Below are 20,463 nucleotides of genomic sequence, written 5' to 3' on the forward strand. Positions count from 1 at the left end.
ATTCAAAATAGCACCGTGGTTGTATTTGGAAGTAAAAGTGAAGCTTCACAACCACATTCCCTCTCTCTAGTTTAGTATGCGTGCGAGTCCTGCATGTCTGTTGGAATTTCCCGTAAAGCCTTGTGAGCGATCCTACCCGGTAAATGACTTTGTCACACCGGAAGCGCCCTTATAAGGGCACCGGAAAACAAGAGGGGCGGGACGAAGAGGCTTGTCACAAGACAAACAGCCAGTCAACAAGATAGCACTGGCAGCCGTTTTCTTTTGCATGAGTACGACTCATGCAATCGTCCTCGCAATCATGTGCAATAGCTACATTAGCACTTGGTCAGGTTAGCATTGTTGTTTCGCCACCATCGTCTCGAACTCCGCCTCTTGTAAACGCAGGGAGGAGAGGGAAGGGAGGGGGGTGCAGGGGAGTGAGGTCAGCAGCCGCCTAGCATGAGTCAACCTCGGGCAAAGCACCGCAGCAGTCATCGCCGCCGCGGTTCTGCACGGTGCGGACGGACCGAACAACTGTCACCGTCGTCGTCCGCAACTCGAGCTTTCGTATCAAAAACACGTAAGTACAACGAGCCTTGGAAGTGTGCGTGCGCGCGCGGTGTCCATCTTGTTGTTGTCTTGGAAGTTGTGCACATGTGACAGTTGCCCCTTGTTGACAATCGCATTGTTTTGGTTGCCCGTCGTAGCCTGATAATCCCCCCCGTTTTTTGTCGCTGTTACCACAATAGCGTAGAGCGGTGGTGGTAGGGCGTAGATGTATCCTACCCACGCGTGCAAAGTCAGGTCTTCTGCCAACGGATTAGGGCGGCTAACGGTGCCCGTCGTTTATTTTAGATTATCCCTGCATGTTTGTTTATTTATTCTTGGCACAGTTGACAAATGGTTAGCACGTCTGCATCACAGTTATGAGGTTCTAATCTGGGTTTCTAAGTGGAGAGTTTTGCATGTTTTCGCCGTGCTTCCTCCTACATTCCAGAGATTATGAAAGCTAATTTTCTCAAGTGTGAATGGGCGTTTGTTTGTATGTACTATGGCGGCCAGTTCGGGTTTTATCCCACTTCAGCTCACCCAAGACCGAGCTAGCACATCTGCCTCTCTGGTCCGAGGTTCTAGGTTCGAATCAGGCCTTCTTGTGTGGAGTTTGCAGGCTCTCTCCATGTACGTATTTTGGCTTCTTCCTTCACGCATCAGGATCCGACATTAACAGTCATCCGATAGCCCAGGGCTACCTGATGATGGCCCAATCGGGCCATCACTACAAATCTCACCCATAGATTAATATCCTTTCCACCTTGATCTAAAGATTCTGCAGCCTCGAGCCATGTGTGCAAGATCGCAACATGGCTCTGCATGCACGGAGGCTGCGTTGAGAATGCACACTTCGAGTGACACGTTTCGGATGTGGGTCGGATATGAGTCACGGAACACCAGATGGAAAGATAAGGAGGATTTCACTTTGCATTGATTGTGATTGAAAGGATCGCGGTTTGCATTTTCAAGTTTTACATGTCATGGTCTTGACCTGCAGCGTCAGTACGGCAGAGGTTTCCAGCGATCCAAACATCGCGCGCCGAGTGCGGAAGGAGCGTGCGGTCTCTTTCGGCCCGCCGAGCAAGCGTGCAGGATCCCAACAGCTGCAGCGTGTCTATTTTAAGGAGCCCCTCGCCCGTCGGAGAAAGGGTGACAATTGCCAAGCACTTCCTTGATTTGTCAGAGGGTGCCCTTTTTTTTTCTTTTTTTTTTTCGACATCCGCAACGTTCTTCTGTAATGCAGTTGTACTAATCTTTTTATTCTTTTTTTTTTTTTCTTTTTTTTTTTAATACCACAAATACTTTGCAAGCTGGCATCTTCGCCAAAGTCTGGCCAAAAATCTGGACAACCAAATCTTGATTATGTCCATGACAAGGGTTGCCATGGCGATATGAAATCATGACAGGCTTGTCAAGTCCTCACAGGAGCGTTGGACTTTATGTTTTGCTCACTTGTTTATCACGACTTGCACTGGCTCACTTTCATTAACCCTTCCTTCAATAAACCTAAAAAAATCCATAATTGGATTATTTTCAAATTCAATCAATCCGAGGCTCTATCAATGGGACTGCCTCTTAAACTGTGGAGTCTCTTTTTTTATGAGTAGGTTTTGAGATGTTTTCTACTGAGTTTAAATCATTCATGACTCATCATTTCATGGGAATTGCAAACGTGCCCCCCCCTAACCCTAACCCCCCCCCCCCCCAGAAATGGAATGCATTGCAGTCGTAGTTGTTGAGTGGGTTTGTGGCAGTACTATATGTTCTGAAAACAAACTGACTTTTTTTGAAACTTAACAGTTTTGGTGAACCATTTTTGATCTCACTCATTTTGTCCTTACAGGGTGTGAATGAGGAAAAAAACCCATCAGCCTTGAAAGAGGAATACATTTTGATGTCGGTGTAGTTCAGACTTGCACTTAAGTGACTTGAGCAATTAGTGGGACCGAAGAGTTTTTTCTCGACGCCGGCTTTTTAATGCTGACCATGAGCGTGCCGGCCCAGCAGAAACCTGGCGCAAAACGAACGGGTAAACGAATCACGTTTTTTTCTGATCCCGCCGGAGCCATGAAGGAGACCAGCCAGCGCACCGAAGGGTCCTACTACGTCCAGGATGGGCAGGAGCCCGGGAAAACGGAGGCAGTGAGCGACGCAGCATCCAATCCAGAGGGCCATCGTGTGTACCTCAACTCGGTTATCTTCAGCCCTGAAAAGGGTGACCAGAACAGGGGTCACTATCAGCAGACGGTACCTATGAAGTGGGCCCACCAGGAGCCCGGTCAGCCGCAACTGAGAGCCGCCACTTGGACCAGCGTGGCCAACTGGGGACAAAATTTTGCCAACTACTTGACCGACTCGGGGAACCAGACAGCCTTCGTAAAAGACAAGCCCGGAGACGAGCAGCCGGCAGGACCCGACCCGACGACGGACTTCTACCGAGACGCTGTGAAGGCAAGGGGCCACGGTTGGAACCAGCAGCAGTCCTTTCAGGAGACCCTGAAACCCGGAGCACTGAACCCCCAGCCGAACAGTGCGTCCCACCCGGTGGGGAGCTCCGTCTTGCAGCCCTTTCAGCTGGCCTTCGGGCAGCCCCGGCAGCACCTGCCTGCTTACTACCAAAGCTACCAAGGCAACGCCAGGTTGCCCAACCCACCCAACTACTCCACACAGGCCAAGCTCCCCCGGCTACAGCAGCAGAACCTCATCCAGCAACAACTTCAGCAGCAGCAGCAGCTCCAAATGCAACATCAGCAGTTCCAACAACAAAGCCAGCATGTGCTCGACTACTACCCACCCAACGTGCACTCCCACCCGCAGTTCGCACACTCCCAGGAGCCGTCGTTGGCGGCCGCTCCCCCCCTAATCCAGGACTCTCTCATCCAGGACATCACCCCAGAGCCACACCCGTCAGACCCGCCGTCACTTCCCTCCCTCCTGCCCGATCCGTTGCCCCAGACGCAGAACCTCCGGAGGTCACGGCGCCTCTCCAAGGAAGGCGGAGCGCCATCGGACGACAACCCCTTCCCAGGCGACCCGGCGCTGCAAGACCTCCAGAACGGGACACGCAGCGACGCCGACATCTTGGCGGCCCCAACAGGGGTCATCCAGAGCACGCCACGGCGGAAGCGCAGGGTGTCGCAGGAAGTCAACTTGGAAACGCTTGCACAGAAGGCCTCCGAGATGGAGACGCTGCCGTCACAGGACATCAAGGTATGTGGCCTGACTTGTCATAGTTCAGGTTCTGAATCTTAGCCGTTGGCTTGTCCACAAAAAAATATTCCATCTATACAAAATGAACCTGGCCGTGTTACATTTCAATAAACACAGATAGGAACCCGACAACAGCCGCCCAGTATCATGCACGGTCATGCGCGGTGATTACGCAACAAGTTGCTCAACAACACTCAATCAGTGGAACGCAACGTGGCCTACATTTTGCCCGCTGACATCTCGTACAAACCGTGTGCTTGGTTGCATGCCTGCATCTCCCCAATCCATCAAAACAGAGAGACTCACTCGCCCCCCGCCCACCACCCCCAAACGGACACGAACACACACTCATGCGCTCACTTCATGCCGCACTCAGCAAAACCTCCACGCTGGGGTGCTGCCTGGGGGTTTCTGCCAACAGTCACATTAGGTTGTGCGCCACTGGCGGCAAAAGTTAAAAATATTTCAAACCCGTTTTTTATAGATGCAAACATTACGCACGTAAATAAAAAAACTAAATGGGTCCAGGAGGTTGTTGTTTTTTTTAATTAAACCAAAGGAAAGGATACAAACATTTTGGTTCCAGTTGTAAAACTAAGTCTCTAAGGACTGAAGGACTCAGTCGCTCACAGACTTGTTCAGCAAGAGGCCAATAATTCAGGATTTACTCGATTCCAATGCACTCATTTGATTAGTTTTCTGTTTCTCTGTCCTGTTCCTCAGGAGGTGCACAAACCCTGTGGTCCCGCCCAGCCGGGCATGAAGCGACCGCGAGACGACGGCCTGCTCCCGCTCGTTATCCCCGTGTCGGTGCCGGTGCGCCGGCTAGAGATGGCGCCGTGTGGCGAGGGTGCGCCGCCGACGTCCAACCGGCCGCCGCCGTCCAGGCCCCCCAACCTGCCGGAGAGCGCCGAGCGCAAGCCATCTGTCATCGTTACTCGTCGACGCTCGCTGAGGAGCTCGCTGACGGAGAGCTCGGAGCAGGTACCAGTGGCGCCTTGTCATATTCCCATTTAGTCACCATACATTTATTCATTCAGATGGGCGTGAGACTTTTAGTATCGGACATTTTGAGGAACAAACTAATCCACGGAGTGAAAACAAAACAAAAGACCACAGCCGTCTGAGTTACGCATGTTGTCATGATTGATGCAAATGAATGCGATCCTTCCTCTCGCCAGTTATTCATGATGCCACAATGGAAACAATAACCCCATGTTGGAACGTGACGAGAGCCATCGCGTCCTCTCTGTGTGGAAATTCCAGCTATTACGCCAAAAGGGCATTACATAGCCCCCCCCCTGCATACACACACACACACACACACACACACACACACACACACACACACACACACACAGACTCGCCGCCCATCCCCCACCCATATCCATCTTTCCCCCCTGCCCCCCCATTGCCATGCTCCTCACATTTCCTCTTCATTTGATTGGAAAAGGGAGTCGACGCTGTCCCAGATAAAGCAGATTAATGCAAATGGATATTTATTTTGTTAATTGTCCAGCAAGTGGGGAAAAAATGGGCATATCTCTAACAATTAAAAACAAAAACCTTAACACTGATGAGATGACACATTTCTGTTACTAAACATAAAGAGATTCAAATTCACCATAACTAAAAAATAAGCTGAAATAAAATCAAATATTAATCAAATAAAAAAGTACAATCATATATTTATATTGTTGTTGCATGAGTTGGATAATAAGTTAGCACAGGAAAAAAAATTAGGAAATTGAAATGGTGGAACATGGTGTTTCCTCAGAACGGCGAGGGCGCGCGAGCAGACGATGACGTGAAAAAGCCAAAACGGCGCCCCCGGCCCGAGCCCCTCTTCATCCCGCCGCCCAAGCCAGGCGCCTTCATGGCACCGCCTGCCATCTACTCGGCCGTCACGCCGTACCACAGCCACCTGCGCTCGCCCGTCCGCCTGGCCGATAACCCGCTGGCCGTGCCACCCTACACGCCGCCGCCCATCCTCAGCCCCGTGCGTGAGGGCACTGGCCTCTACTTCTCTACGTTCCTGGCGGCGGCGGTGGCGGCACCACCGTCCACCACGCCCAAGTCGGCCACGCGCAGCCTGCTCTGCTCAGGTACGCCAAACAAACAATATTCAAACCCTAACCTTAATTTGATCCCTTAATCAGAAGCTGTTTTTTTGTTTTGTTTTTTTGCTGGTTCAGGTAGCTACGACATGACTCCTCCAATTCTCTCCGCAGTGAGTGAGCCCACTCCAGTCAGCATTGAGCCGTGAGTGTTTGCCTGTTTTCAGTGAAAGTACATACACACACACACACCCCACTGGAGTGCACGCTCCACAGGCAATTATCCAGATCATAACACCGAGCTGAATCATGAGCTGTCCTCAGTGAGACGTGTTGAATTTGCAAAGCCAGCACTGCTTTGCTGAGTCATCCTCAGCGATCGTAAGCTGTCTGATAAATACGATAAACAGCACCTTGCGCAAAAAAAAAAATCTCTAAAAAGTCCAGGTCACTGCGATGTTCTTGTCACGATTCATGTGAGGGGTGACTCTTGTTTGCATGTTTTTGAGGTACAAGCTTGATCACGGAACAAATTAAACATGTATCTCAAGGTACCACGACCTGAAATAAGTGAGGTGTGAAGTCAGTCACAGGAAGCATAATTTGTCAAGACAAAGCAATATTTGCCGTCAATTAAAACTCATATGAACAATCCCCATTTCACCAGACGGATCAATCTGGGCTCGCGGTACCAAGCAGAGGTGCCGGATCTCAGGCCGCGCTCCCTGGTGGAGTTGGACCCTCACAGAGCCGGGCTGCTCTGGGCCCCGCTGACCCAGCTGGAGGACAAGCCCGACTACCACAAAAGAGGTACCGCCCCCTCCCATCCCAGAAAAGTCAACTGACAGGGGCGTGCGGATGAGGTTATCCCTAAAGTCTCTTTGTCCTTGTCAGTGAAAGACCTGATGCACCTGGCATGTTCCAGCGCTTTGTGCGGAGGAGGCTGCAACCAGGAGCTGGCCCACCATTGTCTGCACCGCTGCAGTGGCGACGTCATGGTGAGCCACTTGCGACGGCCCCGCCTTGGCCCGTAACACCAATTTGCAAGCCAATAAATGTTTTGCTTATTGTTTTTCAGGCAGCTTTATCCCTGCTCATGCTCAGCGATCCCGTCTTTCCCAAGTCCCATCCGTTGTCCGACTACCACTACTCAGGTTGGCCTTAAAGCCCCACCGTCCTCACCAGTACACACGAATAGTGTAAAGATAGTGACCCCAAGTGGACGAAATAACAACTGCACCGCCCATGCATACGCTAGGTGATGAAGACGAGCGTTATGGAACGGTTAAATTGTGTCGATAAAGATTGCGCCACTGGTGTGTTTAAAATGGCAGCAAGTACACATGTGACGGACTTTCCAAACATTCCCTCTGAGTGTTGGCAGCTGCCCGAGCCAAGAGGGCGTGGGTGATGGGCGAGCAGGGGTGGGGGTTGGTTGGGGGGGTGTTCCACAGGGGGTGCTGTTCCAGCGTGTGTTTAATCTACCGCCTCCCTCCCCCACGGGCAGGAGACAGGAGAGCCATTGTTGATCATCTCTGTTTTAAAAGGGGGGGGGGGGTAGCCGCTAGCACGCCGCTTGCATGCTAAATATTTGATGGTGTCCGTCAGGATCCGACAAGTGGTCTGCGACCGAGCGACGTCAGTTCAACAAAGGCATGGCCACCTGCAAGAAGGATTTCTTCATGGTGCAAAAGCAGGTAAGTGTGAGAACATGAAATCTGATGGCGATCTTTTCAAAACAGTCTGCATGCATACCAACATCGATTCGTTTCGTTCTGCAGGTGAGCACCAAGACGGTAGGGCAGTGCGTGGAGTTTTACTACACGTACAAAAAGCACGTCAAGGTGGGCCGCAACGGGACGGTCATCTACGGTGAGGCGTCGCCTCCGGACGGCGCGGCGACCGAAGAAGGCGAGACCAACCCAAATAAGGTCAGCATCGCACGTCTGCTTTCTTTTTAAGCGGTGGCGGGGATTCGCCGCTCATCGTAAATGCCTCCTCAGGCCTCTCAGCAGCGAGAGCGGCGGGAGGAAGACAGCAAGAAGTGGGAAGGCTCAGCCGACAGGAAGCAGGATGTCGGTCCCGTTGGGGCGGCCGAGAACGTGAGTCGGGCGGGAAAAGGAACACAATGCACAAAGGAAAAGTGCGGACGAACAAAGCCTCACTTATCCACCCGTTTTTTTACTTTCATGAAGTGACTTTCTGAGCCCACTTTAGTCTCATTTCCAGGTCATGAGTTGTGTCGTCTGAATATTACGAACTAAAAAACGCTAATTATACAATTGCCGTGTTATTGTTTTCATTGTGCTTGCTGCCCCCTAGTGGACTTGCATTGTAACTTGTGTAACGTCGTTTGGCGATGGTAAACAATGACTCTGCAGGAAAGCTTGTTTTTCTTCGTGCCATTCTCACGACATCTTCCACTGTGAGCAGACCACCAGCGTCCTGATTATGAGAGCCCAGGAGGACATCGTGGCCAGGGATCAACCGCCTCCTCCTCCCCATGCTATCGGCCCCTCAACAAGGACCAGCCCCCCGACGGGCAACAAGGGTGTCGGCGGCCCCGAAGTAGAGTTCCCCTGCAAGAAATGTGGCAGGTCAGTTCTTGAATATCACGTGAACGTCGTTAAATCATCACGTGGGACTTGCACAAGAGAGTTCTGTCCCCTCTCTCCACCAGGGTGTTTTACAAGGTGAAGAGCCGCAGCGCTCACATGAAGAGCCACGCCGAGCAAGAAAAGAAGGCCGCCGCCCTGCGCCAGAAGGAGGCGGAGGAACGCGCCCGCGCCACCGAGGCTGCCGCCAAAGCCCAGGCCGCCGCCGCTTTCATGGCTACCTGGCAGCGGAACGGCACGCGGCAGGCGGGCGGCGACAGCGACGATGAGGACGACGTCACGTCCGACAGCGAGGACGACGACGATGACGACTGGCAGTGATGCACTTCAACACGGCCGCACCTTCAGGGATGTGTGCGTCGTCTCTAAGCTCTACAACCTCCAATCAAATGCCACGTGACTTAAAAAAAAAAAAAAAAATATATATATATATATATATATATATATATATATATATATATATATACACATACACATACACATACACATACACACACACACACACACAGGAAGGTGGCGCCCCTGTTGCACTCTAGCATTTTGGACGAGTTAATGCTTTTTTGACAATCAAAAAAAAAAAGAAGAATTATAACACTGTACATATCCAGGGTATTGTAATTCCTTCTGTCCCGTGTGGCCACTTTGTGGTTCCTGTTGTGTTTATTACTCTTGTTCATAGTTTTTGTGATATATCTTAAGTGTGTTCAGTTTCCTGTTATTTCTTATTTATTTCAGCCAATCGGATGGCTGCCTGTCGGTTACTGTGAAGGATTCAAAGGGCAGGCCTGCAATAGACTGAGCACCACACACAAAACACTTTTCCCTGGGGCTTTTACCTCATGTGAGGACTGTAGGATACTTCTCTACCCCAACCAGGAGACCTCCTCCTGGTCTAGGGACTCATGGCGACCCCCCACCCCAACTGATATTTATGTAGTTTACGGTATTTGAATTTGCTTGGTTCATTGTTATGCTATTTATTTAGTGTGCAAGTTGACGGTGGCCAAGGACATCGCGATCTACCCCAGCCAAGAGGCCTCTTCTTGGGCTTAAGCGTCACTGATTACTCCTCCTTGTTATTAATTCATTTTACATGTGCTTTTATACTTGGCATACTCTGCCATGCGCTCACGTACACACACTTACACACACATTTTACATCCATTTCACTGTGTAAGGAGAGTGGATGTTTTCGCTTAGTCTCAAGGGCCCCAGTTTTTGGTCTGTTGCTATGGTGACAGGCACTGAATTGTTTTTTTTTTCTTTTTCTCAAAGGCCTATGAAGAGGTCTTGAAACCGTTAAATCGTAGAGGATGACCTTGAGTCTATGCACAGACTGTGTGTGTGTGTGTGTGTGTGTGTGTGTGTGTGTGTGTGTGTGTGTGTGTGTGTGTGTGTGTGTGTGTGTGTGTGTGTGTGTGTGTGTGTGTGTGTGTGTGTGTGTGTGTGTGTGTGTGTGTGTGTGTGTGTGTGTGTGTGTGTGTGTGTGTCTGTGTGTCTGTGTGTCTGTGTGTCTGTGTGTTAATGAAGAAAAACAAAGCAAAATGCAAGACTGTTCCTGTTTGATATGTGTAATTTATATTCACTTTTGGGGGGGGGGGGTGCTGTTATTGCAGGAGAAAAAATGAAATGTAAAAATATATTTAGCTAATATATATATATATATATATAAAGGTTATGTGAATGAGGGTCTTAGTTTGCAAACTTTCTACGCTATTTTCCTAGGTGGTTCACACTAATGATTGGGGGAAAAAAACAAAATCACGGCTGCGACCGTGTAACTTATCTGTTTCTGTTTTCTACCGCGTTTTTGGCAAAGGGTTTATGAAACACTGTTTATTAAACTTTTACGATGTTCCTTAAACCTTGAATACTTTTATTTTATTTTGACGTCAGTACACTTTAACTGGCACTAGAGGGCAGCATAGCAGCGTTCTCGCGGATCACTTTTTTATATAAACTGAAAAGAATAAAATGGATGTGTAATGTATGATGGATGGCTGAAAAATATTTCCCCGCCTCATTCCTCTGCCTAATAATACTCAAAGTGCTGCCACAGTGACGATAGAAGACATTTGGGACCCACATGCCTAAAAATGGACTCCAGTGGAATCTCAAGCGCTCTCCCACTGGGTATAACCCCCACAACTGGTCATCACCAAAGAAAATGTCACTCGCCCTCCCGCTCCTTGGTAGAAACACAAACAGGCGCTTTGTTGCGTCTCCACAGGCTTATCCGAGCCCACTGCAGCAGGTCACCTAGTCCATGACAGAGATACGAACCCTGAACTGATTTAAACCTTCTCCTCAGGTCAAAGTCCTTACACCAACTTTAACCCCAAAACCTAAGTGATGTGTTGGGCCAACCTAGCGTAGTTGCATCCGTCATGCAACAAGAGCCAAAAAGAGACGCCAGGAGACAAAGCAAAGCTCTCAAGTCTTATCCACCAGATAATGTATCTGTCCTTTGGAATCACACTCAACACTCAAGTCTGCCCGCCGGCATGTTATCATCTTGCTTCCGTCGCCTCCTATACGCCGCACGCCGTCTGTTTCTAAAATAATCCAGCAGCCGGTGAGGCGGGTCTTGTGGGAATGTTTCAATATTGAACGCAAACCTGCTAGTTGGGCCTATGCACGTGCCGGCAACGCCCGAATTCCGACAGATGCTTACAGCAAATATGTCTGTCGCCTCTCAAGAAATTCGACCAGATGCATCCCTGCCGTGTCTCAATTTACAACCACTGTTGAATTTTTACTGCTGGTTTAGCAACTGCAAAGAACAAAAGTCACTGAGAGCCAGAATTGAATGTTCCAAGTGTATATGAGGATATACAGTCCAGTAGTGAGTCTACTGGAGCAAAGAGAAAGAACATTGCCGGGTCCTTGCCTTGCAATAAAGGCAACAAAATATAGACTATACAAAAATTTACGACAAAGCCTGGCACTACCGTACCGACCCGCCAATATAAGGGTGCCAGGAATTGGTATAATCTCAAAAAGTGGTTGAACTACTACAAAAAATGATTGGGATTATGCTGATCAGTGGAAACAAATCTTACTGTACTCCAGGCTTGCAATACTGTACTGAAATCTGTTCTTCCGCCACCGGCGTCTGTTTTTCGTCAGCCAGACAGACGACACCTACAGTACGTGTGAAAGTGTATGACCTCAGTCGCTCCCCCTGAGAACGTGATAATGAAACGTTTGACTCATTCGTTCTCCACGTACGACGCTTGACGTTTTTATTAGAAGCGAAGGAGGCACGGGATCCACCCAAGGCGCTCTTCCATTGCCTCAATGCATTCCTACGAGTCAGTGGCTCTCAAAGGGAGCATTGTGATTTTGTGAAGCCGGGCCCACAGCTACACGAAAGGGCAAAGTGCCTCAGCAAAGCTTAAAAGCAGTCAAGCTTGCAGACTACAGGGATATCAAACTCAGACAATGTCGCGGGCCACATTGAGATTTCCTTTGGTGTGCCGTGAATGCACATAATTTGTTTTCGAATACCTCCTAAAAATTATGTTTTGGGTCAGGGCCTCCGGGCCTTGAGTTTGATACACTCAAAGACGTTTGTGGGTGGCTCATAGTTACTTTCCTGCTTATTAATTCCTTTAAACAGGAAAAGTGCTTCAGACAATGGATGAATGGATGGAGTTTTATCGCATTGAGTATTTCTTTTATTAGTAGACAATCATTTTCATCAATCATGCAGTGATAATATATTCATATTCATTCATACACATTTAATTTAAATAGGTTTGAATTAAAAACGAATACAAAATAAAATGAATCAAAATTAAATTCCCCAGTAGTGACTTTAAGTATGCCTATCCGTCATGAATATTTTATTCATTCATTATATTACATCTTGTATATTGATTCTAAAATTCAGTATTTATTTACATTTTTGTGGGTTTTTTTCGTGTCGCTTATCCTTCTTGTAAACTGAGTTTTTCTTTTCCCGATGCAATTGAACGCACCGAAGGCGTGGCTATGCAAATGAGCAACGGTAGCCCGCTTGACTAGACTCTGGCGCTCGTGTGGACGTCACGACAACACTCGTTGTGGGCCGACAACAGGACGCACGTTGTTCCCATTCAACCACAAAACATCACCTTTCTCTCTAGACATGGCTTCAAAATGCCCCAAGTGTGACAAGACGGTCTACTTCGGTGAGTACTTTCACCCGTTTTTCTGCTTTCGCTGGAAATTGACCCAATTGTAGTCGGACTAGCCAAAATATCGATTTTTTCCCCCCTTAACCACGTTAGCTCATCTTAATATAACAGCAATATCTCCTGAATTTTGACTTCAAAATAGTAATTTAGGCATACCTCCACACTGCTACCAATTTAAAATGTTACGTTTTACATTCCTTTAAGTATAATAAGAGAATCTCTGGGACAATATTAATGATTGTCAGAGGCCAACTTCAGGAGGGGGGGGGGGGGAAGCAAATAACGTCACAAATGTGGTCGTTTAAACATTTACATTTAATATACTCTGATGTACTTTTGTAACTGCTCATACATTCAGTGGTGCACTTGTCTCCGTCATTCATTTCCCAAAGAGATCAACTATTGACGTAGCACTTGAAAATAATTACTGATAAAACTGTTACATTTTCCCAGAAGAAGACAAACCACATGATTTTCCAAAGCAAAAAATATTTTTAACCCTACTGTATGTTGCATTTCAAGTTGTCCCAATTGTCTGCATTGTTCAGTTAGTGATGTCACGGTACTGAAATTCTGACTTTCATTCAGAAAGTAAAAGCAGTGGAATCACACATGATTACAACTACATAAATACCATCTCAGTTATCATTTGATAACTCATAGATTACCGCCATTTTAATTTGTTGTTGTGGCCCACACGGCAGCTTGGAAGCGAATGAGGGCGACACTCTTGCCAAGTGTGCAAAAACACCATATGCCCACATCAGGCTTACATGTCAACAAGGATCTGAATCTTGTAATTAAAAAAATCTATATTTAAATACATATATGGTATATGGTGGATTTACTGTGTTGATTCAATCATGCAGATTAAACCAACACAACCAGGCTTTTAATTTCTGGCCTGTAAATCAATTACGTAAGTAGCGTGACACAGCTGCTGCTCATCCCGCCAAAAAAGAAAATGAAAAAAAAAACCCAAAACACGGGCCCAGGGAAGCATACGCAAGACGCTTGAAGTGAGCGGTCATTTTATGTAACAGCAGAGTTATTTCTGTTCAGGGTGTGTCGCCTCCCGTGCGGTGTTGACGTAAAGATGATGGGGGAGACAAGCGCGCACGCCTAGCTTAGCGTCACGAGGAGGCATTAGCTACGGTATTTAAGTTCCAGTCATCTCTTGGGGAAAAGAAAACCCACATGACAAGGGACATGGAAGATGACAGTTAAGCTTTGAGGTTTTCAGATGATTTGAGATTCTGTGGACTCAGCACTCCTCCTCGTCCCAGGAATGGCGCGAGAATAATACGGCCAAGAAATTCGCCACACATGGGGTCGGTCGGTTCTGGCGCAGGTTTACAAGTTTATGTTGCTGATGCAGTTTGCCACGTTCACATGCTGCGGTTCAATTCCAGATTTAGCGAGTTCCAAAGAGGCCGCCGCACCGAACTCGGTGGCAGGGTGGATTCCAAAACAGCCGGGCGGAAAAAAGCCATTTCCTGCCCCGTTTGACTGATTGTAATTCCTTTGGCGGTCAATGGCGGTGAGCTACTCTTGGCGACTTCCAGCTGTTGTCGCCATTTATCGAATCGTAGCAGGCGACAAGTCAAAACACTTGACTCCCCTCTTTAAAAAAAAAAAAAATCAATCCCACAGTCTGGGGTGGAAATGTTAGTGGAACTTTCCATTGGTTACTTTGAGATTGATGGTCAAATAAACGCAGATGATCTGCTTGCATTAAGACGGTGTTGTTATGATGTCGCGCCTCTGCTCGTCTGTCGGCTGACGTTAAAAGCTGCCAAACAACACAAAAACGTGGAACTCATGGCGAAAAGTTCAATTTTTGTTGTTGTCTTGCTTGATGCATCAATTTCTCCAATTTCCAATTTGGGGAACCGCACTCCATGTCACAAGGCAGCCAAACACGACTGTCCCAAAAGTGCTTCATGCATTCTAATTAGAGGCGACATCTCCATTCACACAAGGCTTTTTTTTTTTCCCTGGCGTCCCCTCCATCAGCCTCACTCCCCCCCCCCCTTCCTTCTTTTTTTCCCACACCTAAATGCCACTTTGACCACACAATATCCTTTTTTATCCTGCCGTCAGCAGAGTGGCCGCTTTTCCGCCCGGCCGCATGAATGCTCCTCGTTGCTTACGTAACGTTCATTTTCTTGAGTCGCCGCTTCCCGCGCTCTGCCGTTGCGTAACCGCCACTCAATGCCAGGGCTGCCTCTGCCTTTTTGGAGGCGCAAACACGATCCCCTCATGGAGACGCAGGTGAAAGCACTGAAACCGCACGCCACGTTTCACCTGACAGCGGCCAAACTACTTTGGTGTGGACATTGACTCATTAAATCGGTCTAGTATCACTTTGCTAGCTGAGGAAGCTCACTTGTGACTTTTTGTGACAATTCTCTCAAAAGCTAAAACGATAAACTCGTCACCGAGGCAGGGCTGGCGTTTTGCCCGCCGGCTTTCTATGACCAACCCAGACAGGATGCGAGTTAACTGCAGCCCATTTACGTCAGACGGAAGAATTCACAAGGTTGGCCTCTTTCTATCCGCCGAGGGAGGGGCGCTAAGCCCGCCCGGGGAACCTCGACTTGGCCGAGGCAACGAACGACCTCCAGAGCTGAATTTTGTCACAAAGTTGCATCAGCCGCGGGCCGAGCGACAGAAAGAGAGAGCTGCAGCGGTATCGCTGGCTGACTTGCGACCAGTCGACGGGACCAATCATAAAGGGCACAAAACATCCAAATTCCCACTGTAGCTCTGCATGGCGTTCCTGCGTCTGTCAAAGCCATTATCATCCAACCCCCGCGCCCGAAAACGCAGCGCTCGATTTATAGATTGTCGGGACATTCCCGCCACGCTGCATTCTGGGATATCCAGTGCGTAATGAAAAAAACAATCGCTACCCTGGGGTGTCGTCACTTTCGAGAGGAAGGATGAGCCCTTTAGTCTGTCAGGTCTCGGTTTGGTCCGAACAAATCGAGCGCGATTAAGTCGTCGGTGGGATCCGCCGCATCCGGTTGATGTGTTGTTAGGGTAACCGTCCAGCTGAATCCTTGACATGTCATTCTAGCAGATAATGAGGATTTTGATCCGGCTTCACTGGGGGTGGGGAGGTTAGATGCATCATCTAGGCCACACACACACACTGAGCCACCTCCCCCACTCACAACACTTTTATTTTTTAAACAATACACTTTTCATTCTCTGATGTGCACACGAGTACAGGCCCAGTGGCGGGCAGATCTATTTTTAGAACCGAGAGAGAGAGAGGTGTCAGGATGTTGATGGGCATCCTCAGATTTTCGAGGGGATTAATCAAAAAGCGGCAGGGACTGTTGCTTGACACCTCCGCGTTACGTCGTGACACACAAACGATGAAAGTCGCACAAAGGCAACGATTTTGAGCCGCCAAACTTCAATCAAAGATTCGAACCTGCGCACCTTCAAACTACGAGCCACTCGATGATAACAATAAAACGGTGATGGGATTAGTGTGGAATTTATCTGACCATTGTCTTAATTATACTTTGTAAATCTAGTTTTTTCCAATGTTGGGCGACCTAGTCAACAGCTAACGCTAGCGGCTAGCATTAGCGCTCCATCTGCATTGCGCTGCCTGGACTTCAACGTTTGACTTCCCCATGTTTGCTTTGGTTACTTGCACGGAAACAGTTTCATCGCAGGAATTTGACGGGATATTTGTTGGGGGGGGAGTCTTTGGTCAGAAGCCCATCTGGGTATCCGGTTATTTGTGTCCCACCGTGATAAGAGAAGGCCTTTCCTCTGCAGCCCCCGCACGGTTCCTTGGGACACCGTTGTGTGCGAACAGACTTATTGTTGGACTGAGTATTATTAGGTCAGTCTGGAACTACAAAAAAAAATTGGGTACAAATTAAAAGCAAGGAACTGTTTCATGTTTTTGTGCCATTTTTTTAAAATGGAAAATATTGAGCAAAAAATGCGTCGGGAAGAATTAATGCTGTTTTTTAATCCAATTGATTGGAACGTGCGTAAATGGACATTTTGCTTGTACCCCTATTCTAATGTTGAGGTACGCTTAACTGCAAATAAAACGTCCAAAATTGAAATGATCTGGTTTAGATTTCAGTTTTGACACTGTGGGGGAGGTCATCTGAGGCAGGATGGGTGAACTGTAAACTGAAGGGGAGGTGCAGGGGGATACACAAAGAACTTGGGAAGGAGGGGGTCCCCGCTCCAGCTGGACCTGGACCGCATAGCTGCGTGTCTGTCCCTTGATGACATCATCATAGCATCCTGTCTGGTTCACAGGCATCCCCAGTCATCTCTGGCTTGACCCGATGACACCATTGCAAAACAAGTTCATAGTTCTTCTGACAAAGAACAAAGACAGAGCTTTGTTGTTGTTGTGTGTCCCACTCACGCTTGCGTGTCTTTGTTTGTGTGTCCTCCCCCCCCACGCAGCCGAGAAGGTTTCGTCGCTGGGCAAGGACTGGCACAAGTTGTGCCTGAAGTGCGACCGCTGCAACAAGCTGCTCAACGCCGGCGGCCACGCTGAGGTCAGTATGACCACATTTTGGCTACAACTCAAGCGAGAGCCCTCTTGTCTGTTTTTTTTTTTTCCTTCGATCATCATTCGATCTTTCTTCATTAGATATAATGAAATATTTTTGTCCAGGTAAAAAAGAACAACAGTCACATTTTAACTTTTTTTTATTTTTAGTTCAAGCACAGGTCAGTCAATCCAACCCCTGAACTTGAGTAATTTTTTTTTTCCCTCCCTCCTTCCTCCTCCATTGTTGTTTGTTAACAAGACTTGTTGCGTTCAATGCTGCGTAGTTGTCACAGTTTCCTGCTTTCGACCTTTTCAGAATGTGTCACTCGCGTGTGCGTGCGTGCGTGCGTGCGTGTGTGCGTGTGTGTGTGTGTGTGTGTGTGTGTGTGTGTGTGAGAACTGGACTGCTGTGTCCTTCGCTTTGATTTGATAAGTGAAGCTCTGGATTTCTACTACCCGGCTGATGGCTTTCTCAGAACATCACGCACACACATACACACACACTGCTTTTTCATGCGGCCGCTCCATCCGTCAGCAGTGCAGCCCACTCGCTTCCCAGCAGTCGACTTCCCACACTGACATTGAAATATTTTCCAACTACTTTCGCTTTTGATGACAATATCACAAAAAGAGTTTTGTCAGAATGCGAGCTGCCACTTTCTATGGTCATTAAGCGCTGCACTCGTGGTCACCCCCCTCCCAACCCCGGGCGGGGGGGCTCGGTCACACTCCGCACTGCATTCCCAGCATGCAACGGGCCGGCAAAGGTTCAAGTGGAAACTTGACATGTTTTGTGTTGGGTGGAGCGGTCCGGCAGCGATGACATCATCAGTCAGGTGGAAAAGAGTGTCCCTTTTTGGAAAGAGTCACACATTTAGTCTGCCTTTTGAAATATAATTTCTGCTGTGACAGATCTTCTCCCCCCCACACGCACACACACACACACACACACACACACACACACACACACACACACACACACACACACACACACACACACACACACACACACACACGCACACGCACACAATATTGGGAGTTCATTCTCAAGCATCACATGCATCCTATTCTGTCTTCTCAGCATGACGGAAGGCCCTACTGCCACAAGCCGTGCTATGCCGCCCTCTTTGGACCCAAAGGTGCATTACATGATGAGTTTTTTTTTTTTTTAAATCCTAAATGAAAGTATGCATTTCAGCATCACTTTGAATGCTTGCAGGCGTGAACATCGGCGGCGCCGGATCCTACGTGTACGACACGCCGGCCGGCAGCGCTCCGTCGACCGGCGGGGACGATGCCCTTGGGCAGGCCGAGGAGAAGAAGACGTTCGGCGCCAAGCCGCCGTCCAAAGGTGATTCCGATAATACTATATGCATAGACTGTCTGTCTAGCTTGTACATGTAAAGTATCTTTGGTTGTATGCTTTTAGTATGCTTTTGGTTGGCAACCTTCGAACACTCACCTGAGTGACTCAAAATACTGTTATGTTTGTGCTCATGTTTTCTTTTGTAAACATTTTTGTGTGTGCGCACAGCTGGAGGCATCACCACTTTTTCCGGCGAGGCCAACATGTGCCCCAGATGTAACAAGAAGGTGTATTTCGGTGAGTAAGACGATGCATTGAAATGAGACGACAAGATGAGGCGACTCGAAGCAACTTTGATCCTCGCGTGTGTTGCGTGATGCAGCCGAGAAGGTGACGTCGCTGGGCAAAGATTGGCATCGCCCCTGCCTGCGCTGCGAGAGGTGCAGCAAGACTTTGTCTGCCGGTAGCCACGCCGAGGTAACCGCCGGCAACATGACGCTACAATTGAGCCACTTTTCATACTATGCCGCTGAAAACCAATGCAGTCATCACTTTGTCATCGCTACATTTATTTATTTATTTTGAAATATTTTTTCCAGCACGACGGCCAGCCTTACTGCCACAAGCCATGCTACGCTGTGCTCTTTGGACCCAAAGGTAACCGCTAGGAGGCGCTGTTGACCCGTTGAATATCATCAGCTCCACCGTAATCCGAATGTGTACACACGCGCAAGACTCCACGAGGGAGGGGTGGGCAAAGTTTTGTACTCAAGGGCCAGCTCGTTTGTAGATGTGGTAAATGGCTTTTAAAATTCAATAAATTCAAGTAAGTTAAGTTCATTAAAAATCAATTCATAAAATGAATATGATGCCAAACCAATGTCAAAGCATGACCACCGTTTGTACCTGACCACTCTTGTACCTGACTTTGCCCACCCCGTGTACTCCAGCCGCCCATTATGCAAATGAGCCTTCCCCGACTCGTGGCCCATTGTGCTTCTTCCTTCTCCAGGCGTCAACACGGGCGGCGTGGGCAGCTACATCTATGAGCCCGCCCAGCAGTGACTCCGCTACCCCCCCTCCCTCCTCAATCGCCACCTTCTCCTGACAACTTGTTCCGCAGCTTCTCCTTTTTCCCAACTGTTCCAAGCAACTGTTTTTGAAAAAAAATCCTGCACACACACGAGTTATGTTCCTCACGACCAGGTTTTGCATGGCTTTTCCTTTAAAAAAAAAAAAATGTTTTTGACCACAGAAAATGTCAGTGGTGTCGAGGACGGAAAAAGCAGGAGATTGTTTTGTTGCCAATGGAACTCGTGTATTTTTTCTCAATGCCATATTTAATAGTTCTGACAGCCTGACGACATGCTAAAGTTGACTGTTACAGCATCGTTATTATCGTCTTATGTTAACTTTGTTTGGACATTTGAAAATGTCCTGAAGTGTGAATGTGAGTGCGAGTGCATTTGCGCCCTGCCATTGGGCGGCGACCATTGCGAGGTCAGCCAGGAGAGGCCATGAATCACCCCCATTGGGGACCAAAAAAAGTATTCCTGTCATTTCAAAACATTCAGAAGAGGTCAAGCTGTTTGACGACAAAGTGTTTCCTTAGTGTAGACACTGCCTTGTGTTGTTATTGTTAGTTTAGCTTTGCACTCAATGTATGGCAGACACCTTTTATGATTATTAATATTCGTGGTTGTTTCCACCTGTTTTCTGTTGTTGACAGATTGTGGTGTCTGTTGTTTCCAAGATGCAATAAAGCCACACTACATGAACAATCTGGTGCCTGCGTTTTTGCTTCAACATTTCAAGCTAATGCTGTGTTGTTTCATACATGTTTACGATGTAATTAATGTGTGTATATGTATACAATTGGTATGCATTACAAAATTCATTGGAATTTGCATTATATATAGAAATTTGTGTTTTGCAAAATGTAATCCATCTGATGAAAAATATGCATGTTTTTTCATTCTTAATTCCGTACATGCAGAATTAAACTTGCTAATGT

The 20,463-nt window shown here is 48.0% G+C and overlaps 2 protein-coding genes across 2 annotated transcripts; both read left to right on the top strand.

Annotated features, from left to right (window-relative positions):
* The first annotated feature begins 162 nt into the window (after positions 1-162).
* On the top strand, positions 163-10,280 carry mideasb (mitotic deacetylase associated SANT domain protein b). The gene is made up of 13 exons (XM_085931549.1): positions 163-562; positions 2,378-3,744; positions 4,468-4,728; positions 5,522-5,849; positions 5,940-6,006; positions 6,469-6,611; positions 6,696-6,799; positions 6,880-6,955; positions 7,410-7,498; positions 7,583-7,732; positions 7,805-7,903; positions 8,235-8,398; positions 8,482-10,280. Exons 2-13 carry the CDS (start codon positions 2,512-2,514, stop codon positions 8,735-8,737), a joined length of 2,970 nt encoding a protein of 989 aa, XP_085787675.1. The 5' UTR covers positions 163-562; positions 2,378-2,511; the 3' UTR covers positions 8,738-10,280.
* Positions 10,281-12,427: 2,147 nt separating this feature from the next.
* On the top strand, positions 12,428-20,230 carry crip2 (cysteine-rich protein 2). Its single transcript, XM_085932063.1, has 8 exons — positions 12,428-12,591; positions 17,053-17,147; positions 18,225-18,282; positions 18,363-18,494; positions 18,678-18,746; positions 18,832-18,926; positions 19,049-19,106; positions 19,462-20,230. Exons 1-8 carry the CDS (start codon positions 12,549-12,551, stop codon positions 19,512-19,514), a joined length of 603 nt encoding a protein of 200 aa, XP_085788189.1. The 5' UTR covers positions 12,428-12,548; the 3' UTR covers positions 19,515-20,230.
* The last annotated feature ends 233 nt before the right edge of the window (positions 20,231-20,463 follow it).

Source organism: Syngnathus leptorhynchus, chromosome 15, assembly GCF_054491065.1.
Source record: "Syngnathus leptorhynchus isolate UIUO chromosome 15, UIUO_Slep, whole genome shotgun sequence".
Classification (NCBI taxonomy): Eukaryota; Metazoa; Chordata; class Actinopteri; order Syngnathiformes; family Syngnathidae; genus Syngnathus; species Syngnathus leptorhynchus.

Bases quoted from the DNA above. Each gene is read 5' to 3' on its own strand.
- mideasb (XM_085931549.1), top strand. From the start codon at position 2,512: ATGCTGACCATGAGCGTGCCGGCCCAGCAGAAACCTGGCGCAAAACGA. The intron at 6,956-7,409 runs GTTGGCCTTAAA...GGTGTCCGTCAG, and splicing joins GTCCGACTACCACTACTCAG to GATCCGACAAGTGGTCTGCG. The intron at 8,399-8,481 runs GTCAGTTCTTGA...TCTCTCCACCAG, and splicing joins CCCTGCAAGAAATGTGGCAG to GGTGTTTTACAAGGTGAAGA.
- crip2 (XM_085932063.1), top strand. From the start codon at position 12,549: ATGGCTTCAAAATGCCCCAAGTGTGACAAGACGGTCTACTTCG. The intron at 12,592-17,052 runs GTGAGTACTTTC...CCCCCCACGCAG, and splicing joins TGACAAGACGGTCTACTTCG to CCGAGAAGGTTTCGTCGCTG. The intron at 18,283-18,362 runs GTGCATTACATG...GAATGCTTGCAG, and splicing joins CGCCCTCTTTGGACCCAAAG to GCGTGAACATCGGCGGCGCC.